This window comes from Leuciscus leuciscus (genome assembly GCF_965113295.1).
Source record: "Leuciscus leuciscus genome assembly, chromosome: 9".
NCBI classification, from domain to species: domain Eukaryota; kingdom Metazoa; phylum Chordata; class Actinopteri; order Cypriniformes; family Leuciscidae; genus Leuciscus; species Leuciscus leuciscus.
The window spans coordinates 38,375,908-38,397,325 of NC_138733.1; the positions used below are offsets into that span (position 1 = coordinate 38,375,908).

Sequence of the window (21,418 nt, forward strand, 5' to 3'; positions counted from 1 at the left end):
TGACAGAGAATCGTCACTTGTGTGTGCTGGGGAATGACAACACAAGAGGCACCATTTTTTAATATACAGTTGAAACACCGTACCGTTGCAACAAATGTTTTTTTTCTTTTTTCTTGTGACAAGCAGCCACATGCCGAGAAGCAAGAATAAGATCTGCTGTATGTCCTCCGTTGTTGTTTACTCTGTCGCTTTCTTCTTCGCGTGAGAATGACATCGATCACAACTTCCTGGCATACACCACGCCTATCAAGGAAGGGTACTGTTGGCGGTTGAAATGCAAGCCGGATCAAGGTTTACCATCCCGAATCGTATTGTACTGTACTGTACTGTACCGCTTGATGGAAACGAGCCATTTGTTTACCTTGGGATAAGAGTGATACAGACAGAGACTAATATCAGCGTAGACACTGTTCATCTTTCGATGTAACAAAATACATCATGGTATAAGTGAAGTGGTTCCGGTTGACCTAATTAATGAATCTTGCTTAAGGGATTTGAGTTGAAGAAATATGGTAGTGTGCTATGTGTATGCTTTGTTAAGCCTGGGGCACACCAAGCCGACTTTAAAGAACAAGCGACGACGAAAACCGACAGTGTTGTCGCCTTGCGTTGGCTGTGTCTGGACCAAGAAGCGGTGCTTGAACGCACAGCACAGACTACAGCCGACTGCAAACTGGCATGTGTGTTAGGAGTACATGCGTATAAGAAATTAACTGTCTATATCAGCAGATATCAATAGTCTTTATTCGTCATTCAAAAGAAGAAACCGAAACAAGGATATCCTTGAAACCGAAACAAGGATGCTATAACAGCTTCAACTCTTCTGGGAAGGCTTTCCACAAGGTTTAGGAGTGTGTTTATGGGAATTTTTTACCATTCTTCTAGAAGCGCATTTGTGAGGTCAGGCACTGATGTTGGACGAGAAGACCTGGCTCGCATTCTTTGCTCTAATTCAGTGGTTCTCAACCTCTCCTGCTGGGACCCCCTGACAGGCCATGTTTCTGTTTTAACCCTGAAATGGCACACCTGATTCAATTAATTACATGCTTAATGAGTAGTTGACAAATTGATTAATTGACTAATTTCTACTCTTCCTACTCTAATAACTACTCATTAATTGAATCAGGTGTGCCATTTCAGGGTTAAAACAGAAACATGGCCTGTCAGGGGGTCCCAGCAGGAGAGGTTGAGAACCACTGCTCTAATTCATCCCAAAGCTGTTCTATCGGGTTGCGGTCAGCTATGTGGGATGAACATTAAGATCTCTAAGTATTACAATGTTGGCAGCGGTAGTGCACATTGTTTTAAGAAGATCATGCAATTCTGAAATAAATACTGAGTTTGGTCTGGGGGGCCGGTAGATAAAAAGTATTGTCATGGGAAAACACCAAACTTCAAACTTGCTCATCCATGTTTTTATGGACCTTGCTCTGTGCACTGGTGCGTAGTCTTGTTGGAAAATAATCCCCAAACTGTTCCCTCAAAGTTGGGAGCATGAAAATTCCATGAAGCTATCTACGCACTGTTCTTGAGCTAATCTGAAGGCCACAGAAGTTTGGAGTTCTGTAGCTATTGCCAGAAAGTTGGCGACTTCTGCGCAGTGTGCGCCTCAGCATGCGCTGACCCGCTCTGTGATTTTGCCTAGCCTACCACTTCGTGGCTGAGTTGCTGTTGTTCCCAATTGCTTTCACTTTGTTATAATACCACTAACAGTTGACCGTGGAATATTTAGTAGTGAGGAAACTTTACGAACGGACTTACTGCACAGGTGGAAACCTATCACGGTACCACGCTTGAATTCACTGAGCTCCTGAGAGCGAACCATTCTTTCACAAATGTTTGTAGTAGCGTCTGCATGCCTAGTGCTTGATGTTATACAACTGTGGCCATGGAAGTGATAGAAACACCTGAATCCAATGATTTGGAGGGGTGTCCCAAAACTTTTGGCAAAAAAGTGTATAAGCAGATATATGAAATGTAAACAAAGCAGCGCTTGCTTACCATTTTTGCATAAGCATATCAGTTATGTTGATAACTTTCTTGATTGTAAGTGGCTAATGTTGTTATGAAAATTCATGTTTTGGAATGCTCGGATAGGATAACATAGAGGTGTCTGTCAGTTGTCCTTGCATCTTTATCTGATGTCATGTGACATTAGTTTGTGCAAGTCCACCAAGATCGAACCAAAATGTAGCAATCCTTTCTCCACTGTTGCAGTCAGAGAGGGGCCTGGCTGTAAAACTGGGTCCTGGAATGTGCGGCTCAATACTAAATAATCATGCAACCTGATTTACTAAAGTTTGCGTAGTCAATTTACTAGTTTTTGCACCATTACCGTTTGACTTGCTGCTATAGTTGCTGCTTAGAGAAAGCAGTGTAGAGAACAGAGAGCATGTGGTAGAAGGAGCTCATTTTCTCAACTCGTGTTCATTCATTTGGAATGCCAGATGAATATGTTATTCGAACGTATGATTTGCCAAGTCATATTATTTTTAATTTTCTGCGTCTGTGTTGTTAGTAGATTACCCGCTCCTGATTATCATCGGCTGCTTGTTTGTGACCCTACGCTAATTTGTGCTGCTCTTGGTAGATTGCGTTGGTCATTATGGAAATGAGCTGCTATGTCTTTTTATTTGCACATTGACAGTAGATCATCAGCAGAACTTTCCACTCCCATCAGTGGTCACGCTAATTTGCCCTGTTTAGTAAATCCGTCCCCAAGAATCCTGACTGAAAGCTTTGTCTGCGGGACATATTTTTATTCTTTGCAAATGGACTACAGTAAATGGATCCAGTATTGATGACCTCCCACACACCTGCAAATAGAAAATAGTTTTTTTTGTTATTTATTTGTTATTGTCTTCAAATAAATAACAAAACATATGCTACATATGCTGTGTAGCACAGCATATGTGCTACACAGCATATTTGCAACACAGAATTATTAATACTGGTATATATTTCGAAAGCACATATAATTAGGTGTGATGGACATTGCTTACATTTCTAATATGAAATATGTATCCGTTGGAGAGATTTGATAAAAGTTCCTGAACATAGATGCAGCACAGCATAAATAGCCTATAAAGGATGATGTAGTAATGTGACTCAATAATAATAATAATAATAATAATAATATTGTTTGTAAATTAATATGTTATTAAATATTAACTATTTGGATTGTAAATTACAGCACAGTCTAAAATTATAGTGATCATTATTTTTTTATTATTATTTTTTTTTTATTATTTAATGCGATGTAAGTGTGTATATGTGAATTGTATAATGATGATTAACTGTAAATTATTAAGGGGAAATGTTTTTGAGGCATCACATCAGAAAAAAATATTGTTTACACCAATGTAATATCCAGACAAACTATATTAAACATACTGCATTATCCACTTTGAATAACTGTTTAATCATGATTTATGATTTATTTGATCTGCTACATAATGCAAAAGGCATTTAGATCAGGCTTTACGAACTGCTACCCCTTGGGGTCCAATTGAATGTAGGATTTGGCACGACAATGGTTTTAACAAAATTAGGGAAGATTGTCCTAGTTCTCTGCTTTGATACGCAGTTGCTAAGTCTCGTAATGTCCTAAAAGCTTGTTGTTTTCTTAAATAATTAAAAGATATAAGCAAAATACATTATTTTTGACAGTAAACATTTGCTCATAAGTATGCACTTTTACTCCAGGCGAGTTTGAGCTGAGCTGTCGTACAACTGATCACTACAAGTCGGGCATGCGTCAGCATTACACAGTGAAGACCTGTTCAGAGACTCCTGCACCAGAGCGCTTCACCTCCACAGTGCAGTACTATATAGCAGCAGAGGAAGTTTTGTGGAATTATGCACCAAACCGAACATGGGAACTAGAGAAACACATGGCTACACTGGAGGATAGGTATACCCACAAACATATTTGCATATTTGTTCTAACACATAAATTGAGCTCTAAAATGAAACATTAGGGTTAAGATTAACACTTCAAGTGAGGCTTGACTGAGAAGAAGTCTCGTGCTTGAACCCTCTATTTCACACACATCTATCCTCACAGTTTTACCTATTTACTGTTACCTATTTACACATTCATGTACACATTATCTTTTCTGTCCTTTTTTTCTCTCTCTCATTTTCTGTCCTTCTTTACTCAGCCCTGGAAGTATTTACCTAGAACAATCAAATAATCTGATTGGTGCTGAATATAAGAAGGTGGTGTTTCGTGAATACACAGATGGAACATTTACTATACAGAAGACCAGGCGTCCAGATGAGGAGCACTTGGGGATAATGGGTATGGCTTTTGGCGATTTTGAAACCTGTTTTTCAAAAGTTATCTGTGTGTGTGTGTGTGTGTGTGTGTGTGTGTGTGTGTGTGTGTGTGTGTGTGTGTGCGTGCGTGCGTGCGTGCGTGCGTGCGTGCGTGCGTGCGTGCGCAAAGTAGCAGCAATCCTAAGTAATGATGAGCTACAGTAATGCATGTACTGGGAAAACACTGGTAACTTTATTCAGTGCAGTTCTACTAATGAAGAAATTAATTCACTATTTCCTCACGGAAGACTGAATGCCGTGAACCTCACAGGCCTGGAAGTTCCTGCTTATCAGGCAAACACAAATACAGAAAGAAACATGCATTCCACCCCACAGGGAGCGCCCACAGAAGCCCCTATCTAGAAGTGATGCAGAATTTGCACTCTAAATATGCATAACATGCACTTGTATATCAGCTTCTACCTGGAGTGCTATTTCAGCCAACATCTCCCTAAGAGATTCATAAATTTCTTCGATAATGATGCAAGTTTTCAGCAACATTTTTATGAACACGATTACTCATAAGCATTATGAATGTTGCAGTAATGAAAATATGATCCTCAAGATGACGGGATGTAGACTCCAAACTGTCTGTGATGTTTGGAGAATGACCAGCTTTTTCAAAAAAGTTTTCTAGTTCAACAAAGTATTGGAAAATGTTCCTTCAGAAGTTATGGAATATCACTCTGATAACAAGGATATAACTAGCAATACATTATTTACATTTATGCATTTGGCAGACGCTTTTATCCAAAGCGACTTACATTGCGTTATCCTATACATTTATACATAGGTATGTGCAATCCCCTGGGATCGAACCCACAACCTTGCATTGTTAACGCAATGCTCTTACCACTGAGCTACAGGAAAGCATTATTCATTATGTACTGTCAAGTTTGCATTTTAATTCCATATTCAGTTTCATTCCATAAATTCACACTTTTATTATATATATATATATATATTCAGAGTTTCATTCCATACTGAAACTTCATATTATAAATACAATAATATATCGAATGGCATGCCATATCTCACAAAAGTGAGTACACCCCTCAGCAAACATTTTAGTATATCTTCTCAAGGGACAATACTATAGAAATGAAACTTGGATATATTTTAGAGAAGTCGTTGTGCTGCTTGTATAGCAGTATATATTTACTGTCCTCTGAAAATAACTCATACAGTCATTATTGTCAAAATAGCTGGCAAAACAAAAGTGAGTACACCCTAAGTGAACATGTCAAAACTCTGTCCAAAGTGTCAATATTTTGTGTGAGCACCATTGTTATTGTGATGTATTTTTTAATTAATTAACTTTAATTAATCAACTAACATTTGTTTTTTTCTTGCAGGAACGACATTCATATGCTTTTAAATGTTTCCAAACTCTTTGGGGAAAACTTGTGACTTGTGTGTGTGCGTGCGTGCGTGTATAAATAACAAATAGGGGAAGTGAAACGTGTTGGGAAAGTTCACTTTCTACATGAACTATTTCAAAGTTCAGTTCACAAATTTTAAAATGGTGCCATGTTGAACATCCAGTGGTCAGTGTGAGAGAATTGTACTCAAAGCACAAATTTTAACTGCTCTAATACAAGATACATAAATTTGTATGGTCCTGTCAAGCAGATAAAAACATGAACATGATGAATAGGACATGTGGCTTTGCATGGTTAAACGACGTACAGCTATTATCACTTAGGGTGTACTCACTTTTGTTACTCACTCACAATTTTGACAATAATGGCTGTATGTTGAGTTATTTTCAGAGGACAGCAACAACATGTGCATCTCTGGTGAACTCCATGCCCAGGAGGATTAAGGCAGTGCTAGATAACATTATTATCCAAAATATTGACACTTTGGACACAGTTTTGACATGTTCACTTAGGGTGTACTCACATTTGCTGCCAGCTATTTTGACAATAATGACTGTATGCTGTATTAGTTATTTTCAGAGGACAGTAAATATATACTGCTATACAAGCAGCACAACGACTGTCAGGAAGCATACAACGGATCCAGTAGCGAGTTGAAATAAAGTTTATTGTAAACAGTCAGTAGAACAAACTGTACAGCTGGCAAATAACGGCACCCAGCAGGTCCTAGGAAACACGAGAAAAGCAGAGTAGAATCCAAGCAGGGTAGAGGAGAGATGACGCGCCGTGAAACCCCAACACAGGCAGATCACAGCTCAGGCAGAACGACGACAGGAGATCCGTGCAAACCGGGAGCAGGACCAGAACTGCACAGAACAGAGATCAGCAAGGACCAACAACCCAAAACGATCTGACACTGAACATGAGTAACACTGCTCTACATATAGGACTAATAACGAGACACGCCTGCAACTGATCTGATCGCGCATCAGCGCAGCTGGTGCTGATAGGCAATCAGATCAGCGCAGTACACACAGAATGAGCAAGCAAACCCGCAAACCGTGACAACGACTTCTCTAAAATATATCCAAGTTTCATTTCTATAGTATTGTCCCTTTAGAAGATATACTAAAATGTTTGCTAAAATGTGAGGGGTATACTCACTTGTGTGTGTGTGTGTGTGTGTGTGTGTGTGTGTGTGTGTGTGTGTGTGTGTGTGTGTGTGTGTGTGTGTGTGTAGGAGGCCAGAGGTGTAATTTGTAGCAAAACTAAGCATCAGTGATGCATTCATAGATCAGCGTTACATAAATAATTAGCATTGATATAGCAGGTCTCTTTGTTTTAGCTCTTTACCTGTGTGGTTCTGTAGTGACCCTTGTTGTATTCGCAGGACCCATCCTTAGAGCTGAGGTTGGTGAGAGGATTCAGGTTGTGTTTAAAAACAAAGCCAGCAGGCCATATTCGGTTCATGCCCATGGAGTGAAGACCAGTGAACCCCATCAAAATGGTGTTTCTCCAGGTTTGTTTATAATACAAACATTTGTCAAATTTGTCTTATTATGTGTGCAGGAGAGAATAGTATATTTGTATGCGTTATGTGTGTTATAGGTCAGGTGCTGACATACAACTGGACCATTCCAGAACGATCAGGTCCGGGTCGCAGTGATCCAAACTGTATAACGTTTGCCTACTACTCTTCTGTCAGCTTTGTTGAGGTATAAAACACATACATAATATAATCTATACATTATACATTGCAAGCACATTGCAGGCGTTTTACATACATCAAGTATGAAAAATTGGTAACATTTTAAAATAAGGTTGTTAATGCATTAGCTAATATGAATTACCAATCAACATTATATTTTTAAAGCATTTATTAACCTTTGATAATAAAAATGTAAAAATGTTGTTTATTTTAGTTCAGTGCATTAACTAATGCTACTTATTTTGATCTTAAAACTGTTAATGTTGAGATTAACATTAACTAAGATTAATAAATGGTGTAGAATAATTGTTTATTGATCATGTTAACTAATGTAGTAAAGTAATGTTAACAAACAAAACCTTTATTGTTTAGTTTTAATGAAAATGTTGCATTTGTATGTGTATTGCATGTAAATAAATCAGATCTTACTTGGAAGAATGTTATGAAAGTAATAAGTAAACATGATAATGTGAGGTTTTACTGTATGATTGAAGATTTACTGATATACTATGTGAATGTCCTTCAGGACTTGATGAGCGGTTTGGTGGGTCCACTGATAGTGTGCCGTAAAGGCACCCTGGACACTGAAAGACGGAGAAAAGACGTTGATAAAGAGTTTGCCCTCCTTTTCATGGTGTTTGATGAAAATGAGTCCCACTACCTGGATGAAAACATAAAATTGTACCTTAAGCCAAACGGATTTGACAAATATAGTGAGGAGTTTATGGAGAGCAACAAAATGCATGGTAAGTGTGTGTGTGTGTGTGTGTGTGTGTCAAGTCAAGTCAAGTCAAGTCAAGTATATTTGTATAGCACTTTTCACAATACAGATTGTATCAAAGCAGCTTCACAGTATTAAATTAAAATAATACAACAAGGTTTGTTTCTAGTGGAATTTATTGATTGATAAAATTAAATTAAATATCCCCAAAATATCCCCAACTGAGCAAGCCAAAGGCAACAGTGGCAAGGAACCGAAAAACTCCATCAAGTGACCTAATGGTGTCCTAAAACTCCATCAGGTGACCTAATGGTGTCCTAAAACTCCATCAGGTGACCTAATGGAGAAAAAAAACCTTGGGAGAACCCAGGCTCAGTCGGGGGCCAGTTCTCCTCTGGCATTTATGAGCTAGAGGCCGGATTGTAGTTTGAATATTCAATACCTTATAATTAATACGGAACTTTATAGGTAACCAATGCAGTGATGATAAAATCGGTGTTCTTGTTTTCTTGATCTCGTAAGAACTCTAGCGGCGGCATTTTGGACTAACTGTAGCTTGTTTATTGAGGATGCAGGACAACCAGCTAATAAAGCATTACAGTAATCCAGTCTCGAGGTCATGAATGCATGAACTAACTTTTCTGCATCAGAAACTGATAGCATATTACGTAGCTTAGCAATGTTTCTAAGGTGGAAAAAGGCTGTTTTTGTAACATAGAAATATGATTTTCAAAAATGTGTGTGTGTGTGTGTGTGTGTGTATGTGTGCGAGAGAGAGAGAGAGAGAGAGAGAGAGAGAGAGAGAGAGAGATAGAGAGAGTGTGTGTCATTATCTGTGTTGCAAGAGAGAAATACGTGGTACATTCAGATTGCTTTTTTTGAAGAACTTAAAACTCTTTTTCTCTTCCACAGGTATTAATGGAAAGATGTATGCTAACCTCCATGGGTTAAATATGAAAGAGAAAGACAAGACCGAGTGGTATTTGTTAGGACTGGGGAACGAAGTGGACATGCACACTGTGCATTTCCATGGCCAGAGCTTCATTTACAAGGTATATACATGGCATGAGGTGTTTCGACACCAAAGTAAAGCAAGCGTCTATTACTTTTAAATTTATGGCATGACATATACATTCATGTCCATAAATATGTGAGCTGCATTTCCTCATAGACACCTCAAATTAATAATGTTACTGTTTAAAAATCTTTTTTTATTTTTTTTATTTAAAGAAGCAATATTTCAATATCCAGGGCGCTATAACAGTAGCAGCCTTCACACATTAAATCTGGTAAATGTGCATTTTCATCAGATTGCATTTTCCAGTAAATTTACCACATTTGCTTTTCACACAAGTCTTTTTACTGTTAAGTTTCACACATCAGAACCGAAATACCTGTAAACTCTGTGGTGTCAAACACATAAACACTGCACCATTTTTTTATTCACCCTGATCTGAATATGTCAACTGTAAAATGAACTTCATATGAATAATAAATCCATTGAAATAATATATATGTGATTAATAAACATCATGTATAATTTTAAAGGGAAATACTTGATTAAGATTAGTTTCTTACATGACACTGATATTCTAGTTGCCATTCGGAGATGCTTCCATGATCAGGTAATAAAAACAGGGCAGGCATTCAGGAAATTCCCACCACAACAAAATGTGCATGTACAAAGTAATAGAAAGATGTATTCTCTTACCATTATTTTGCAGTTCATTGTATTTTTATCTCATTACATTGAAGCACAGCTGTCTTTCGAACTTGTATGCACACCTGCGAACCGTATCCGAGTCCGCTAAAAAGTGTGATCTGGGGTACGGTTCATGTGAACTCCGGTACGGTTTGCTGCTGATATGAACGCAGTCATACTAAATCACGGAAATCAGGGGCAGTGGCACGGGCAGGGGCACGGGCAGTGGCAGGGGCAGGGGCAGGGGCAGTGGCAGGGGCAGGGGCAGTGGCAGGGGCACGGGCAGGGGCACGGGCAGGGGCACGGGCAGGGGCAGGGGCAGGGGCAGTGGCAGTGGCAGGGGCAGTGGCAGGGGCAGTGGCAGTGGCAGGGGCAGTGGCAGGGGCAGTGGCAGGGGCAGGGGCAGTGGCAGGGGCACGGGCAGGGGCACGGGCAGGGGCACGGGCAGGGGCAATCAAATTGGGTTCGGACCAGGCAATCGAATCTGAATATATTCGAATCTGAAGTGTGAAAGCACCCTAAGAAACACTGTTTACATTTATGTTATATTCATTGTGATATCAAATGCTATAGCGTGGCTGTACTGCTCTCCTTGCGGCAGTGCCACTGACACAACAGTGGCAGATGGGGTGGCAATACTTAGGCCCTGTCCACACGAACACAGGTATTTTCAAAACCGCAGCTTTTTCTATGCGGTTTGGCCGTTTGTCCACACACAAGAGCAGTATCCGGTCACTGGACCGAACCTTTTTAAAAACTTCTGCCAGGGTGAAGATTTTCAGAAACTCTGGTTGCAGTGTTGATTTTGGCTTGTGATTTCGGAGAGCACGCTGTTATCTTCTTTGTTGACATCAGATTTTGCGCCGCTATCTCCTTTGTTTACATGAGGCGATTCTCTGCAATGGCGGACATAGCCAAAATATTGCTGCTAATAACTGTGCTAACAGGGCTTATAACATGTATACAGATACATGCACAGTTCTCCTATCATATTGTGGAACAGAGGCATCAGAATGCAATACTACGCAGGTTACTGCTTATGGCAACATGTTGTTAGCCTACCAGAACTGGTAATAACCTTTTTTCAGGCTTCTGATTGGCCAACGTGTTTTTACGGTCAGGGTTATATCGCCACCTGTTGGTTTGGCGTGTTCCACCATGTTTTTTTGTAGGTTGTTTTTTTTCGTTTTCATGTGAACGAGATTTTTGTTTAAACGAAGGAGGAAAAAATCATTTTATAAAAATACCCGTGTGCGTGTGTGCCTTATTCTTAGCATTTCTAACCCCCACCATGCCACCCAAGTAGATTCACTTCTGAAACACAATAATGTCTAAATCCCACTTAGGTGTTAAACTGTCCCTCAAACACTCTCGTTTTCTTTCCTTCAGATGGATCATTCTCATCGTGCTGATGTATATGACCTATTCCCAGGAACATTTCAGACCATAGAACTGACTGCAGGAATTCCTGGACAGTGGCTGCTGCACTGTCATGTGACCGACCACATCCATGCGGGGATGGAGGCGCTTCTCACTGTTCAGTCTAAAGGTTAGGAGTAAAAGGACAAACACAAAGCAAAAGTTAAAATAAAGGATTTTCATTCATGTATTGTTCACAAATACTGCAAGAAATTCACAAATGCAGAACTAAATCCAGGAATGCACAAAAGCAAGCATGAAAATGTACACATAAGAAGCTTACGTGGTTTTTAAAGCTTACAATATAATCCACAAATACACAAGTGACATTTGTAGTTTAATACATACATAGTGAGCTGATTACATCAGTTTACTGTCTCAAGAATATTTGGGAATGTTCTTCCGCATTTTTTGGATCTTTTATAACTTTCGTAGTCTTTATAGACAGATGATCTCAGATGTTTGTGGATCTCTCCCACATATTGCTAAACGATGATGTAGATCAAGGTTTGTAGGGGTTTCTGTCTATGGAAGCTTATGGGTAGCAAATTTCAATTTGAAATGTAATATGCAAAATCACAATGCAATATGTAAAATGGCAATGCATTTCTGTATTTAAATTAAAATTTTCCAATACATTTGTGCAACGTTTGGTGCAAAATGAAAATTCAATTATAAAATTTACATTTGCCATTTCATACACTAGTTTTAATATGTAAATTGAATACATATTTTAACGCTTTATAAGTTGCAAAATTAAAATTAAAATGTATTACAGAAATGATTAGATATGTTTAACATGTTCAAGCAAAAACTGTAGCAAAATTGTAATTTAAATGTTATTTTTTCTTAATTGCATTTACACTCACAGTTAAGACACTTGCGATTGCATTTCCATTAAGTGTCCCGCAATGAATGTAGAAAAATTCAATGTGCAATTTGAAAATGTATTCTGAGCCGATCACGTGCCCGCCCCACCCTGTCAATCACTGCGTGAAGTTGGCCCCGCCCCCAACCCAATGCAAAACGTCGTCAAAATAGGCTCAATCGTTTTTACTTCGTTTGTGCTGTAATTTTTGTTTGTGTGTGCTGCTTCTGTTTTTTAAGATAGTAAAAGAATATTTATAGGTCATTCTGTCACCCAGCCCGCCACATGCTCCAAATACAATAGTCTCGTTCGGTTTGTGCCGGTTTTGTTTGTGCTGCTTCAGTTTTTGAAATATTAGACCGAATTATAGACGATGACGTCACCAGCCCCCCGACCTGCTCCACATTCACCCAAAATAGTCTCATATGTTTGTGCTAATTTGCGCCGATAAACGTTTATTTTGTGCTGCTTCGGTTTCTTAAATATTAAAATAATCTAGTATTAAATATTAAATAGTCTAGTTGGTTTGTGCGATGGTTTGTGCCGGTTAAAGTTTCGTGTGCTGCTTCGTTGTTTAAAATATTAGACACTGAATTATAGAGGATGACGTCACCAGCCCTCGACCTGCTCCACATTCCCCCAAAAAAGGCTAGGTCGATGAATTTGACCCGTCAGATTCCGTGACCATGTACATATGTATTAATACCTTATCAATATACTTTATACAAGGGACTCGCATGTCTGCCTTAAATTTTATGATTATACAGCTGCATAAACAGAGATGGTCACACATCACATTTGTCACTTTATTGAACATTACCGGCAGTTCTAAATAAATCAAGAGCGGTCACATTTTTCGGTAGCTATTAATACCGAATACCAATGGAGCTTTGATCTCAGAGTAATAGGCCTATGCATTTGTAAGGAAAAACTATAGGATCTCCAACATTATTGGGTATTACAGTTAATAGTAGGCTAATAAGAATAAAGATAAGCATGTATCAGACAATGAGAATATTTTATACAAAACAAAACCATCAACACAGTCCAGCATCAGACAACAGCAGCGCAGCAGAATGTTGACATGGGTGTCGACGCTTGATAAGGCAGAACATTCTCCCAGACAACATCGTACTGGTTCTATCACCTGCAGGCATGTAATAATCTTCGGAAATACTACCATTTCTCTGTTCACGCTCCACTTCATCTGCTAGTGAATTTAACGCTCGTATCAGCTCTGCCACCGCCCTGTTTCCTTCCAACACCTCAAATACATGCAAAATATGCACCATAGCCTATGTTTACCTGTTGCCGAGCCACGCCTTCACGCAGTGATTGACAGGGCAGGGTGGGCACGTGATCGGCTCAGAATGCATTTTGAGTTTTGCTACATTCACTGCGGAAATGCAATCGCAAGTGTCTTAACTGTGAGTGTAAATGCAATTAAGAAAAAAATAACATTTAAATTACAATTTTGCTACAGTTTTTGCTTGAACATGTTAAACATATCTAATCACTTCTGTAATACATTTTCATTTTAATTTTGCAACTTATAAAGCGTTAAAATATGTATTCAATTTACATATTAAAACTAGTGTATGAAATGGCAAATGTAAATTATATAATTTCATTTTCATTTTCATTTTGCACCAAACGTTGCACAAATGTATGGGGAAATTTTAATTTAAATACAGAAATGCATTGCCATTTTACATATTGCATTGTGATTTTGCATATTACATTTCAAATTGAATATTGCTACCCATAAGCTTCCATATTAGTCATGGAAACTTTCAAAAATAATCTTTTTTTTTTTTTATGTTGTCTGCCGATTTGTTTCAGGATTCTGTCACTTCAGTTGGATTTATTCTTAGTTTGGTGACAGACTGAGGATCCACTGAGGAGAGTTTTATTTGCAATAATCCAAACTAAAGTGAGAAAAAAAGGATAACTAAAGTGAGACGACTAAGAATAACTAGTGATGGCAATTTCAAAACACTGCTTCATGAAGCTTCGAAACCTTTACCAGTCTTTTGTGTATCAAACTGCCAGAGTCACATGATTTCAGGAAACCAGGCTTCATTACGCCATATCAGTTTCGAAACATTTCAAGATTTCAATGGTTCAACGCAGGGGGCAATGATCTCTGTCAACCCATGAATCACTGAGAACCAATGAACAAGTGTCTATGGGTTTTACCTGATCTCTGATTAGTTTTATACGTTTGTAGACTTTTTAATTAGACATTAGTATAATTAAAATGAATAATGGTAGTTAATATTCTTAGTGGCCTGTTTAGCTGAGCCATTCATAGAACAGACCAAACAAACCCTGCACAATTGATAAAAGAACATATGAAGAGTTCAGATGCAAAAGCCTCTAAATGTCATCTGAAATTTTCTTATAGAATGATAATTTTTATCAAGCTTGTGTATTTAAGTTCAGTAATTTCACTTAAATTACAATTAATAGGTAATCTTCATTGCCATTTAAGTGAAATTATTGAATTTAAATATACGAGCTTGATAAAAATGATCATTCTATAAGAAAATTTCAGATGGCATTTAGAGGCTTTTGCATCTGAACTCTTCATATATACACTTGAGAAATCTTATTAGAAGATTAGATAATTGTGTTTGAAAGATTTTACTTTCAATAAAAACAATTGTAAAAGGGGTTTTTATGCATGTTCTGACCACTAGGGGTCACACAGCACATTTGCTTCAACTGTTCCGTGTTTCACGAAGCCTCGATCTGCTCACCACTAAGCATAACTTGATATGACATGACATGACATGACATGACATGACATGACATGACATGACATGACATGACACACACACACACACCAACAGAGGTTTACAGTAAACAATACAAGACAAGAGACTGTGGAAACATGAATACAAATGTACACAGAGACTAATGACTTGACAAGACACACCTGTGAGCATGATTAAACTAGTGAACCAATGAGAACACATTAAACAAGGAAGCACATGACATGATCACAAGAGGACAAGGGAATCACATGACAAAGGGGAGCACAAGGCAGGATAACATAACACAAAACCTCAAAAATAAGACATGAAACATGAACATGAAACAAAACCAAAACTAGACGTGACACAGCTCCCTGAAACTCCTATTGTCTTGTTGTGAGCATGACGTTTTGAGTTTGCTCAGGCCATATGCTAATTTGTACACATGAGTTGTGTGTGTGGACCATGGTGTTCGGATCCCGGCACTTTTGTGTAGTTTGGTTTTTGGTTCAGTGCCAGGGTTCGGATATTCATGTTGTTATGTTCTGTGTAGCATGCGGCTCATGTTTATAATTGGCAGCTTGCTTTCATATTGTCATGTTTTGTCGATCATTCGGCTCTTTTTTTTTTTTTTTTTTTTTTTTTCAGCCGTGTGATTTCATGTTGTCTTATTTTGTGTGGTCACGCTGGTTGTGAGTGTTCCTATTGACCGTATGTTCTCGTGTCATTCGGTGTGTTTCGACTCCAGCTTCGGCTCGATGTGACCGATCAGCGAGAGTTTCCACTTGCAGAAAACAGAGACTTGAAGTCAAACACTTTCTGCTTCCCGTAGTGACGCTCGAGTGGAGTTTGGCTACTTTATCAGAGATGAAGTGAAATAAATACAATATTTGTCAAATACACAGATGTTTCAGAGATGTTTTCACTCAATGTACTGCCTAATACAGCTTTTGTTTGTACAAGAATAAAATTCAACATAACGCTATACAATTTAAATACCATTGAAGTGGGGTCTATGTTTTTTTATCAGCTTTATTTTGATAAACATGACATAATATAACATAGCGACTACATGCAAATAGCTTTTACGATTTAAAAATATACCGATTTGTGAGCATTAGTGGAACTGTAGGTGTCAGAATAAACACGAAACACACATGATCGTTGTCTTGCGGTGAATCCGGCCAATCGTGAAACAGTTGTAAGTCCTCCGGCTGCTCTTGAATCGCTCTCGCGGTATTTTGATGGCATACGTCACAATGACGTGGCGTCGGCGCTGCCTCAAGTCAGACAAAACTTCTAAACGGCGTGCACTGCTTCAAGTCAGCTGCTGATCGGTCTGTGCAGCGCTGCATGAAGTCGAACAAGCCTGTCCGATATCTTTAACAATAAATTGTTTAATTGCGATTTATACATGCTAGTTTTCATAGCAGAGTTCATGATAAATCTTTTCATCACAACTGGAGCTGCTAGTTTGCTATGTTTCAATTCATTATTAAACAGCAAGCACAAACTATGCAAAAGCGGCAGCCCTTCCGACGCACTCAGTGTCTGAATTCACTCAATCCTGAGCTAGTTTGTCGTCGATTGTGCCCCTTGTGCTTTGCCGCTCTGTTTTCTCCTACAGGGTAGTTTTTGTTTGTATTTGTTTTATTTTTTATTTAAAATAAAAGCCCATTGTTTGCTCTGCATTCATCCCATACCATAAAACCTGCATTTTGAATGATAAAAAACAAACAAAACAAAAACAGACTTATCACCATAATTTTTACCATTATTTTCACCACCATTTTTCTCCCCTGACCCAGTTCTCCATTACCTGCCAGGGAATTCTCCTGATGCTCCCAATGGCCAGTCTGGGCCTGCTTCCAGTCATTTAAGTGTTTGTTTGCAAGTCCATGAAAGTCCAAGCTAGCTTTCATGTGCTGTCTGGCCTCTCTGCCAAAAGCCTAGTTCAGTCATGACAACTCTCGGAGTGGATAGCACTTTATTGGCATTGGGCATGGGATATACATATTCCTGATTTTGGGGGGACAAGATATGCTACGCTGATACTGCTGCAAACAAAAGGACAGGCTGCTGTAAGAAAATGGTAGAGGCCCAATAGCAGAGCTCTACAGGTGGCGCTGGGGAGGAGGAGGTATAACAGAAGTTTTCATAATCGGCAGCAGGGCGATCGCAGGCTAGGGAAAAACATATATGGTTCCATGCATTAGGAAGTACTTCAGGGGTGCGTTTTGGGAAAGCATCGTTAGCCAAATATTTGGCAAATTTTGTTGTTGTCAGCATAGTTCAACGACTCTGTGTTTTCCGAAACCATCGCTCTAACCAACATTTGCAAACAGCAACACAAAGTTGTGTAGTTGGAATGACAGCTCTCGTGGTTATAAGCATAATTTCTTGTTTGCATGACATGTGGACTGAATAAATCCTTATCTTGAGCCAAATTATCAAGCTGACATTCAGTACAATCTATGTCTTTTATTTGGAATACATACAGATGTCATTTACGTCTTTTAGTTTATCAAGAGATTTAAAGCGTTGTTTTTGAAGAGTGCATGTGCGTACGTGGTGTACTACGTAAGAACGAGCCTATGATTGAATCTGGAAATAGTAAAGCAAAATAACTGACAAAAATTTGAATAAGTCCTCTAATGCCATGCCTGTAATTTATTGCAAAACATGATCTAGCATTAATTTACTTTACTTTACTTTATACTTCATTAGTCCCATCACTTGGAAATTTGTCTTGGACAACGTGCAAAGTCCGTACATACAAAACAACATACATTAAAAAACGAATAGAAATAAGTGAAATTAAATACATAAAAACATGATGGCAGGAGTCAATACATACAATACAACATACATTAAAAACAAATAGAAAAGTGAAGTTAAATACATAGAAGACACTATGGCAATTCACAATATTTTATCTCTGTTTAATGCTTTGATTGCAGTAGGAACAAAGGAATTTTTCAGTCGATTAGACCTGCACATCAAGACCCTATACCTCCTTCCTGATGGTAATAGTTTAAAGTTGGCATTCAGAATATGAGTATCGTCTCCAACAATTTTCTTGGCATAGTTTAAAATTGAAGCATCAAACAACTCTTGTGGTGATCGTCTCTCCTCACCCCCTATAATTTTAAAAGCGGTGTGCACCAAACGTCCTAACCTTGGTTTTAATTGGACAGACAAATTACCATACCATGCAGTAATACCATATCTAATCAAGCTCTCGAAAATAGACTGGTAAAACTGGTAATTCAATCTCAAACAGATTCATTAAAAGTAGCCTAGTTATTATTACTCCACCACCTGCGTTACATCAACCAACATGGTTGAACGACCAATTTGCGACAATACGGTTTCAGGAAACAGTTGTGACTAGCTACTTGATTTATTTAATGATGCATCGTACTATAGTAGTTAAGCAGCGAGTTACGTCGTTGTACGGGAAACACACCCCCTGCTCTTACTGCAAATTTCTCCTATCTCTATCTATAATCTATGGAGCTCAACTAGAGTGACCGTTGGGTTCACCTCTCATTTCAAAGCCCTTCTTCCCTGATTGCTCAGTTTGGTCTGGTGACCTGCTATAAGAAGAGTACTGGTTGTTCTAAATTTTTTCCATTTAAAAATGATGGAGGCAATGGTGCTCTTGGGAACCTTCAATTTTTTAAAATGTAATTCAGTTTTATGTAACCTAAGATCTGTGCCTTGACATGATCCTGTTTTTTTAGCTCTGCAGGACGCTCTTTTTGACCTCATGGCTTGCTTTTGCACCGATATACATTTTCAGCTCTCAGGGGTGTCCAATCCTTAACTACAGAATTTAGCTCAACTCCATTTAAACACACCTGAGGTCTTCAGGATTAAGGTCTTCAGGATTAGGGCTGCATCCGAAATCACACACACTCTTGAGTAGGTACATATTTTGAATAAGTAATTACTTCAGAACCACTAAAAAAGTATGTTCTATAAAGTAAGAATGTGTAGTATGAATGTAATCTGGACGTTCTACATTCGCCATGCTGTCATGTTCATGTGACCTACCAGCGTCAGTTACGTCACTTCACTGCCATTCAGAAATCCTCTCCCGTGGCCTCATGGGATAGTAAAGTGTCCATCGTATGCACACTTGAGAATCTCACTGGAAGAATAGATCATCAGGGTACTTTTTTCCTACTCTTTTATGAGTACTGTGAATTCGGACATACTACTTTTGTCACATACTGTTTTTCGCTTACTATATAGTTGTAGCTAACTGTCCAGGATGTTGGCCCTCCAGGATCTGGATTTCACCTTTCCAAATCAGTCAATAGAATTTGCCAAAGGTAGACCCTAGTCAAGGTGTACAAACATCTCAAAGATGATCCAGAGAAACGGGATACATCTGTGCTAAATTTCAAAAGTGACTGTCAAAATTCAGCACAATACTAGAAAGCCACTGTCTTACACCAAATGCATGAGAACTGGTAACTCTGCTTTCCCTCATGTTCATGTTTGCTCTAATTTTAGAAAGTGCTGAAATTCCACCGTCACTTGGTTAAAAGCTGTCTCTCTTTCTATTTTTAGTTATATTATAAGTCTCCTTTATTGGCATGACAGATAGTTTACATTTGTGTTGCATGTAAATGTAATCTGGTGCAAATCTGGACTGGTCATTGCTCTCCTGGGCATGTTCATTAAAGAGCATGAGATCAGCAGTTTTGAGACTGCACCATTTTGAGAAATCAAGATTTGTTAACACCATTTGAAACATGATGCCTTTATACCATTAAACGTATGCATGAACTTCATTTTCTGAGGTGAATCTCTCTGTTGTAAGAATTATTTTGTAAGGAATGTATTATGCCTCAATTTTTTGGTGTAAACAACTGTTTAGAGTGGATGAATTTCTAAACTGGATTCACTGAGTGTAAATAGATTTATATGCATTAATATAGATTTTTATTTCTATCATCAGGGTCTCAGTCAACAGGGTCCAGTCCTGACAAAAATCGGTCCAGTGGTAAATAAACATTTGTATTCACTGTATTGTTTTTGTTCTTTGAAAATCATGCAATGTTTATATACAGTGTGATAAATGGTAATTTTTTTTTTTTTTTTCTCCAGCCTTCGGCCACTTTGGAAGCCTCTACACTGTGATGTTGTGTGCCCTTGGATCGGTCTTATTGAGCCTTGTTGTAACACACTAAAAAAGAAAAAAGATAAAATTGACCATACACCCAACAGAATGAATATTTATTGTTGCTCACTACTTTAGGCCATGTCCACACTAATACGTTTTTGTTTGAAAACGTATAATTTTCTCTCTGTTTTGGCCTTCCATCCACACTGAGACGGCGTTTTTATTAATGAAAATGAAGCTTTTTTGAAAACGCACTCCAAAGTGGATACATTAGAAAACACCGTTTTCACGTTGTAGTGTGGACTGTAGTGTGGACTGTGAAACTGGTGGTACTAAAACCGATGATGTAAATTTAGTCATGTGACACATATTGTACCAATAGATGTTCATGTTTATACCAGTATTGTGCCTGTTATGTGCTATTCACTTTCACACTGTTGCTAAAAATATTCTACATTGCACACTCTTCATATTTGTCCTGCAAAGATGACAGAATTTACTCACATTTGCTGTCCTGCGGCAATACATGAGAGCGTTTTAGACCAAACATATGGTGACTGCGTGCGACCTGGACCGCATCAGTGAATGGTGAGATATTTTACTAAATAAAATTATCCTGTCAGAAGAATTGCGCGATAACTTTTTTCCATCTGAATCATATCAGTGATCTTTTGTGGGGTTTTACGCATGCGCAGTAAGGTGAATTTAGCGTTTTCAGGCGTTTCTTCAAAAGTTTCTTCAAAAATCAAAGCTTAGAGAAGAATGTAACAAAGCCTCTTGTATCTGCTAAAACAATAAATATCAATATATTACAGTTTTAGGATGTAAACTTTGAACTGCTAAATAAATCAATTATAGTTGACAAAATTCAAATCTACAAGATTAAAGATAGAACAACTTTAAACTTAGGTGGGGTTATAAACACTGTATCAACTGTACACTCGGTAGAATGATGTCTGATGTCAGAATGTGGTGTCAGACGCTATAAAGTCCCACACATGTCGTATGCACTGATGAAGGCCTTTGCATCTTCCACCATTATTAGTAACTCAGTAAGAGTATGTTGATTAGTACGAGTATGTGAATGTGTAAGTGGTAGCCTACTGAATAAATTGTTTTTGTTTTTAAACTTATTTGTCCATTGTTTTGTTTTTTTCAACGAACTGTGGAATAGTTAACCATTTTCTGCTCTTGAATAGGCAAATTATGTTGTATATAATAAAGAACATGAATGAAAATTAAGAGCTTAATTATTATTATATAGAATGGTATCTTTAAGCATTTGACATTAGTTGGTTAGGCATTACAGATGCATTACAGATACCTGTCATGGGTACAATTAGAATAAATGTACTTGTATTTGATTTTAATTAACGTTAAAGGGATACTTCAGGATTTAGCA

The 21,418-nt window shown here is 38.2% G+C and overlaps 1 protein-coding gene across 2 annotated transcripts in view; it reads left to right on the plus strand.

Moving 5' to 3' along the window:
- The window catches only part of hephl1a (hephaestin-like 1a), a 44,348-nt gene extending 23,203 nt beyond the window's left edge, over positions 1-21,145 (plus strand). The window contains exons 14-22 of one of the 2 annotated variants that reach the window (XM_082180615.1): positions 3,706-3,913; positions 4,164-4,303; positions 7,093-7,221; positions 7,311-7,417; positions 7,937-8,156; positions 9,044-9,183; positions 11,223-11,382; positions 19,852-19,896; positions 20,001-21,145. In XM_082180615.1, the coding sequence (XP_082036741.1) occupies positions 3,706-3,913; positions 4,164-4,303; positions 7,093-7,221; positions 7,311-7,417; positions 7,937-8,156; positions 9,044-9,183; positions 11,223-11,382; positions 19,852-19,896; positions 20,001-20,083 (1,232 nt within the window). In that variant the 3' untranslated portion in view covers positions 20,084-21,145. The remainder of the gene's footprint in view (positions 1-3,705; positions 3,914-4,163; positions 4,304-7,092; positions 7,222-7,310; positions 7,418-7,936; positions 8,157-9,043; positions 9,184-11,222; positions 11,383-19,851; positions 19,897-20,000) is intronic. The other variant, XM_082180616.1, reaches the window with a different exon arrangement.
- Positions 21,146-21,418: the final 273 nt, after the last annotated feature.